Source organism: Etheostoma cragini, chromosome 5 (genome assembly GCF_013103735.1).
Source record: "Etheostoma cragini isolate CJK2018 chromosome 5, CSU_Ecrag_1.0, whole genome shotgun sequence".
In the NCBI taxonomy this organism is placed as follows: Eukaryota; Metazoa; Chordata; class Actinopteri; order Perciformes; family Percidae; genus Etheostoma; species Etheostoma cragini.
Window position 1 is genome coordinate 21,524,171 of NC_048411.1, and position 8,261 is coordinate 21,532,431.

Sequence of the window (8,261 nt, forward strand, 5' to 3'; positions counted from 1 at the left end):
AGCAAAAAGTGGGTTAAAAATTTAAAAGTTAAACAGTTTATGGTAATATAGCAGAAAACAAAGTCATTTAATAAACCTATTTGTAGCATTTAGTATGTTTCTGTTTGACTAAAATGTATAAAAACATCAAATTTTTAATCTTGTATTTTCCCTAAAATGTTACGTCTCACATTGTGTGAACAATTGGTCTTCAAGGGATTTCTACACAGAATAAAAGATTCATTTTAATACACCTGTATTTGACATTCATAGACAAGCTCGTTCAAACATGGAGATGAAATGTGCCAGCACTGTCCCTTTATTGTTGCACATGCTAGTAAGTGTAAAATGATTTAATCCGTTAGTTGAACGTGGCTAAAAACAGTGGGTTTCTGACCAATGAAGCTATTTTACATTAGCATGGAAGGGGCTTTAAAAGTTTTGCAGCCTGCGGGTATTAGTCATGGGTTGTAGTTCTATTATAAGTCAGCTTGTACTTCCACTGACTCTTCTCCGAGTAATAATGTGCTCCCTGAACTGAAAAGATAAAAAATAATAGTCTTTCAGGCAAGGTTCTTGGAAAAAAGCCTTTCACACCAAGCCTCTGACATGAGTTTGAAAACAAGGGTTGAGGCAGCCTTGGAGAAAGCTTTGCTTTGAATAAAGTGTGGGAGTTGTAGCTCTGAGAGTTATCTGTATGTGAGCTGGAGGATCCTACAGAAACTGTGGAAGATGAAGTACTGTTTAATTCACCATGTAAACCCTCCAGTTTAAGCACCAAAGGTAGGACAGTATATTTAAGCATAGTAAGATTTTTCTTTCTTCTTTCTCCTGAGATTAAAAACAACACTTTGGAATTCATGCAGGGCACCACTGTATCATTCAAATGTGAGTGTATTTACATAAAGCCATTGGTTTCCACTACTTGGCTAGTTGTAATTCAATTATAGATGGCTTGTTGACATGTGTTATTTGACAAATTTAAAATATCATGGTCTGGTATACTGTGTCAATATCCACAGAAAAGAAGTATTTACAGATTGTGTATAGTAACTAGCCACAAAATTAACTTGGATCTCAAGCTAATGTTGCCAATTTTTCTGTGCTTATGCTTTGATTACATGACACTTCCTAATTTATTAGCAGTTCCATAGCGTATGTCTGCATTTCAGCACTCTCTCTTCAGTGCTGCACCTCTGAGTTTGAGCGCCACACATTTTCTACAAGAGCCCTTTCATTTCAACTTGTCATGTTTCTGCAAAGCATGGCATTCTGAATGTTCCCAGACACAACCAAATTAGATCAGTCAAGTGAAGGGCACGGAGCATCTGCTACTTTGCAGAGGTGTCATGAGCAGTAAGAAGAAAGTGGAGAAGTTCAAATCTGTCAATGCCAAATATTCCTAACCCTCCAAAATAATGAGTTCTTTATGCATAAGGACAGCGTCCTAGTCTGGAATTTGTTAAGCCTAACCAGAAAAATGTACAGTTCCAAAAGGAGGGGGGGAGCGGTAACAAAACATTTCATGTTTTTTGGCTTCATGTTAATTATTAGTCTTTATCTTAAAATGTATGCATCATAATAACTCAATCAAAACCATTTATTTGTTCATTATACATTCATAGAATACAATTAATTTGTGTCATTCATGAACAGCTTGCATTTCCCTTGACAAGGTTGGGATTTTTTTATGGTAATGTTTTGGGAAAATAAATCTAATGCAAGCTATCAGTGTTTATGAACCGATGAAAATGGAGACTGAATCCAATAATGAAGCACTCTCTAAACACTGTTTAGAAAAAATGAAATCAAATGTCTCTCTGGGCCACACGTTCAGCAAAGAATAAGCACATGCTCTGTATTAAACAAGTAGAGACATCATATACAGTTACTGCCAAAAAAAACACAAGCATAAATAGCAACAAAAAAAGTGATGAAGTGATGAGTGGCCAATCACTGATGACCAATTTAAAACATCTGTCAGCTGATTATGGTCATTGTGATGGACTTTATGCTGCAACAGTAGGCAAGAATGCAAATTTCAGACAATTAAACAAATAGAGATTTATTAACAATCTCATCCCTCTGTTCTTCCAATCAAAGTAAACTGCCTGCTGCTCCCTCACTCAAATCCCATTAGTCTACATTTTTGAATGACTGTTCCCTATGCGATCTCCCAATTCAACATCCTATTTCGGCGTAAAATGTGTTCATTAAATTAAGCAAAGGAGAGCATTTAACACGGGGGGCTTTGAGATCAATTGCAAAAAAAATAAAAAAAATAATAATAATGATAATGTAAAATTGTTTGGGTCCCTTAGTTTCTAATCATTCTCTGGAAAGAAATTGTAATGCAACTGTTATTTCTTTGTAAGTGTTTGGGAAAGGACTGTTTGACCTGAGACAAATTACGAAAAAAACGTTTTAATTTTCAGTTTCTTGCATAGCTACAGTTAGACAGTGTCTTAAACTAGAATAATGCTTTTTGTGCTTACTTCCCAAAACTCAAACAAAGTGCAGTTCCACACTACATGTTGTTATTTCCGGAAAAAAGTTGGTTATACGTTTTAGCATAGTTCTGCAAGAAGTGATCTTCTAGCAGAGAATAGGAATCTAAACTCCTGTTTAAGGTACTTAATAGTGTTTCCCATCCTGTCATCACTCCAACTTACAGTAATAAATCTAAATTTGTTCATGTGTGTTTCGTGGATGTAGGGGTTTGTTTACACTGTTACCGGAGTGCAATTGGTTTCCATCTCCTGATTTCTACTGTGTTGTCTTCACAGTGGTTTGCTAAACGTGACACCGTAGACACGTACGTTAACCCCCAAACACACACACAAACGTGTCCGAACAACACCTGTGCACATTCGCTTTCAAGCAGCATGGAGAAGCATTGTTTTAGCTTTGCTTAGTAGTGAACAGGTCAGTATTTTAGGTTATTGGCTTAGTGTTTAAATGAAGAAGCTCAAATAAATCAGTGGGTATCCATGTTGGCATCCTGCAACGGCCCGGGTTCCACTCCGACCTGCGGCCCCTTGCTGCGTGTCATCCCACCTCTCTCTCTCTCTTTCCTTTTCATGCCTATTAACTGTTATAAAGGGAAATAGCCCTTAAAAATAATCTTTAAAAATGGACCCATTGTTACATGACCCGATTTTGCAAGCTTTTCCTAAAAAACTAAAAGTATAGTTTGATGTTTACTCCAATGAGGAATGTTAAAACTAAAACTAGCCGTTACCACATAAACTATGAAATAGATTTGGACTTTAGTTTGTTATTTTAAAGTTAAAGGTGCTCAAAGCGATGTCACACGTGTTTCAGGCTAGAACATTTGTTGTCACAAACAGCAAACATCTCTATCATCACTATCAGCGAGCTGCCTGTCCCCAGAACACAGTGTAAAAAAACGCAGTCTCTGTGGACAGCCCAGGGTCCACAAACGGCAACAAAAATAAACTGTGCCCACCTGCACCACGACGCATACACAAACACTCTCCAGCGTTCCAGCCATTAAGCGAAAAGAAGGATTTGGGGATGGGCGTTGCGGGGGAGGACGGGATAAGGAGGGAGGGAAGGGCGAGCCAGTCTCGTTTTGTTTAAAAATACTTCTTCAAAAAGAAGTAACATCACCCAACATTGCTCAGAGCACCTTTAATTAAAGAAAATAGGTCTAAATGGTAAAGTTGAAAACATTGTTTTATGTGTCTGTCAGACGGTGCGCACCATCCGTCGCCGGCGTTGCTACCCACCCACCTGGAAGCGATGGGTGTTCTTCCTCTTCCCGGGAACCATGATTGCCACGTCTGCTGTGGCCCTCTATGCCTTTGTGGAGACAGAGGAGAACTACTTCTACATCCACAGCATCTGGCACATGCTGATCGCGGGGAGCGTTGGCTTCCTCCTGCCGCCACGCGCCAAGCCCGACGCCAAGGTGACCCCGCTGAAGCGTAGGCGGGGCTGCGGCTATCAGCTGTGTGTTAACGAGCATGAGGAGCTGGGCCTGGTGGACCCCGCCATCATCTCCATCAACAGCATCTGTACCAGCTGATAAACTCCCCACTCCCAGCCTTTTACCTTAGAGACACTTCATTGCCTTCTTTTACTTGGGAAATTCACACACGGGAAATTAAGCCACAGAACTTGAAATAGCAATGTAAATACTTTAATGCAGAAGTGACACATTTTTTTGGTTGTTATTGTCATGGTAATTACTATCAATACAACTGTAATTATTATTATCTATAGTTAAAGTTGTTCTGATGAATTGTGGGTGTACAGTGACACACTATGTTTGTGAATATGTATTTAAAGTCAAAGCTAAAACACTGCTGCTATCTGACGGTGACTGTAAAACTGCTTCTGTTGGTTATTTATTGGTGGTCTTGTGAATAGGCCAATTATTTTACTGTTGGGGCACAGATCAGGGGGAGACGTGGGGGGACGTTTATCAAGGGCACGGCTTTTCTGAAATTCTTTTGGAATATATCTTTTGCACTGAGACACAAAAATGTTATTCTGTACATTTTTATAACAATATAAACTACAGTGGGCATCACAAATGTAAAACCTAGTTGTTATGTGGAATGTTAGACTGTCTTTTGCAATTGCAATGTATTGCTTTTACACGAATGTGCAAATTGTTCTTGATGGGAACAATTCCAAAGTCCAGCTGACTGTTGAAAGAGAAGAGGGGAGGCATTTCAAAGACCTCAAACAAAGACCTCACTTCCCTGTTCTTTTTCTGACAGGACCTGTGTGACACCACATTCATAAACAATAAATGTTTCCTTTCTTGCCTCAGTATTACTTCTGCTTTCAAAGCTTTTGGATATAGTGCAACTGGTGAACCTCCAACAAAGACATCATATTGCAATTCCTGCCCTAATGGAAGCCAGTGGTACTCTGATAGTGAGATGAGACACTGTCAACAATATTCTCCAGGAATAGAGCAAGATAAATAATTCTCCTACAGAGCAGCAGAATGGGGGCAGCTTCGGAGCATACTGTCAATATATGAAGCCTCTCTCTTATATAAGGAAAGACAGAGTTATTGCTTTATGCCTTATTAGGCGTGATCCATTAGCAGCACCTCTGTATTTATCATTCTTTTTCTATCAAATTATGAGAAAAGAAAAATGAAGAAGGGGAAGAATTCATTATTTTTTTAGATCAGAGGTTGTACCTGGCTTTGACATCACATGTATAAACAAGCTCAACAGTCTACAGCCATGATAGCAGCTCTGTGAGGCTGAAATGCTGACATTAACATAATCACAATGATAATGCTAGCATACAGAAAGAAAGAAAAGTAGATAGATAGATAGAATATTGATGTCAAGTAGGTATAATTTATATAATGATGTGTTAGCATGCTAACATTTGCTGATTAGCACTAATCACAAAGTAAAGCTAAGGCTGATGGGAATCAATGCCGTTAGTTTTGTCACAAACCAAGTATTGGATAAAATGAAAATCTGAGCAGATGATGGCGATAAATGAAAAGTCTTGGGAAAGATTACAATTTATCTTTCGGGGACCATGAATGTGTTTACCAGGCATTTTAATAAAAACAAATCTTTCAAGCTCTAAGGGCATAGTTTAGGGAAACGCTACTATTATTTTCTGTCTTACCAAGCATTGAATGAGAGGATTGATACTCCTCATATTTGTCTGCTAAATATGACGGGACAGTCCGGAAACAATCAGCTTAGCTTAGCAAAAAAGCGAAACAGCTAGCCTGTCTGTCCAGCACAGACCTGTTTTCATACTTTGTAAATTGTCCAGATTCAACACACAAGATATAATGTGTCAGTATTAGTGAGCTTTATAGGTGCTAGTAGGGGCTAGTAGGGGCTCAGTCTTTGTGCAAATTCATTCAAGTCACAGCACTTAAGAGTTTATGGTTGGTGTAATTAATTCCTTTAAGGTTCCTAGTGATACAAAATAAACACTTTTTTCAGAGTTTTGCAAGCAAAGCATTTATTTCCAGTGCAGGATTGAGGAGGAAAAAAGTAATTCCTCATTTTTCCCAGAGTTGCCACTGCTGCAGCTAATTATGCATCAATTCTTTACTCAAAGTGTTTCTGTTGAGCGTTGAAAATGTGATGGAATGAGGTCACTGGGTGCATATAAAATCCTTACATGAACTTCTCTTCTCTTCTCTTTCCAAAAGGGTGGAAAAAACACATAAGTCTAATGGTGTTTCTAAATAAGAAAGAAAAAAATTGAAAAAATATGACAAATGCACAGTAACATTGCAAAAGCTTCATGCTTTTATCTAAATCTTGTTGAATGTCATGTATGTCCTTCATGTGCTTTTTTTTTTAAATTTTTTTTTAAAGATTATTAACCTTAAAAAGGTTCAACCCACACAACCTATATAAAAAGCTATTTTAGTCTCATGAGAAGGAAATATAAATTGGCCCTTATCCCTTTTTGGAGTTCTAGCAGATCATTTAAAAAGCAGTATTCTAAAAGGCTTCAGTTGATATTGAAAGGAGAAAAAAGAGCCAATCAAATGCAAAATAAAACACTGGTTAAATCAACACAAACCTTTCTGGAGCTGTATATATTCCAGGGCATTTCTACGTTACTCCCTTGCCACTTCAATGAAAAGCAAAGTAATGGAAATTTGTGTAAAAAGAGACTCAATATTCCAAGTGGAGATTGCACCCCTTGGCGGGAATAAAAAGCCTGTGACTGTACTTAATGAGACAAATAACCCCAAAATGACAAGGTCTTCGATATTGAAATTTCAAACAGTGGATATCCCTGTCCTTCCACCACACATGAAATCAAAGAGAGTACCTTCTTTGTATTCATGAATGCTTGGCTAACATATCTAACAGGATTATTACTCACAAACCATAACCTACAGCAGTAGAGCAATTTCAGCTCAGTTTACAGTATTTGCATGGCTTTATTCCCGTTGGTAAATCCTGTAGTCTGAGTACAGAGCTACATTACCAGCCATAATATGATGAGCTGCAAAGTGCCAAATTTGTTTTGCCAAAAAAATAATGTTTTTGCCCTTTCTACTTTTTATTTTATTTTTGTTACCTCTGGTCCACATCATTCTTCAAAGTCTATACCATTCTAGCAGCTCTGTGAGTCTGTACTTAGGCACAGAGATGGTTTGAGCTAATGCACAGCAGCCTATACAATACAGCTAAAGCTGATGGGAATGTCATTAGTTTGTAAGGTATTTGATTCTAAACCAAAGTGCTAGACAATTACGTTTTTGATCTGACAATGGGCTGGAGGGAAAGAAAGGGGGTTGCCAAAATCCATCAGGATTCTTCCTCTGGGAAACATGAATGTCTGTACGAAATGTTATGGCAGTCCAATGAATATCTGTTGCTACCAAAGTGGTGGATAGACCAACCGACAGACAGAAACTACCATTCCAGTCATGCTGCTATTGTTGCTTAAGAACTGTTATTAAACAGAAACATCAATATTCTCAAACTATCATCGGGAATATTTTTTTTGTAAAATCTTTAAGAATATTTCCAACTAACTTATTTCATGGTGTTTGATCAGGATATAATAAAAAGAGTCTGCTGTGATTCAAATCAGCATTCACATTCACAAAACCCTTTAATGGGAACATTTTGCATGAACTGTGCTTCTTAACACGTTTATGAAATGTCAAACACCTATTACAGCTACAGTTTGCAGCATATTTTTGAATATTAAGGCTCACCTTACAAATGTGCCAGCTTTTCAGCGTTGCAACAGCATGGAGGTGGAAAACAAATGTACACTTAAAATTGAAATGAACTAAAGTACAATTACTGTGCCGTCGCACAGACAAGCCATTTAAATAATAATTAGCAGTACGTGGAGTTCAGAGAATGTAAGTTTTCAACCGTTAAAATTGTATGTGCATCTGTCATAAAAATTGAGAACTATTGAATGTTGGAGAAGGAAAACTCAAGATTTCTACAGTTTGGCCTCCAAATTTACTCAGTTTAGAATTTCCACTTCAGTGTCAACAAAACTGCACATCACAAGCATCACAGAGGGAGGACCTATAACAGAAAAGCTGTTTGTGTAACACTTGTATCCAAGGTCAACACAGAGATACATAATTTAATCTAAAGAGCAAAAACGCTGAAGGTCTGATTGATAATGAGTAATCTTTCCATCTTCTTTTCATCCAAAATATTGAATTTGAAGAAAGCCAAAAGAATGCATGTAACCAACAGTGTCCATTGCCCACATGTTGCTTAATCTGTGAGGGTTTGGGCATCCATCTGGTGAGGGTCATCAGGTCC

At 37.8% G+C, this 8,261-nt stretch overlaps 1 protein-coding gene across 1 annotated transcript in view; it reads left to right on the top strand.

The window, feature by feature from the left end:
• Nucleotides 1-4,788, top strand: part of tmem8b (transmembrane protein 8B) — a 32,472-nt gene extending 27,684 nt beyond the window's left edge. Inside the window, exon 13 of the mRNA XM_034870838.1 lies at nucleotides 3,695-4,788. Within this exon, the coding sequence (XP_034726729.1) occupies nucleotides 3,695-4,030 (336 nt within the window). The 3' untranslated portion in view covers nucleotides 4,031-4,788. The remainder of the gene's footprint in view (nucleotides 1-3,694) is intronic.
• The last annotated feature ends 3,473 nt before the right edge of the window (nucleotides 4,789-8,261 follow it).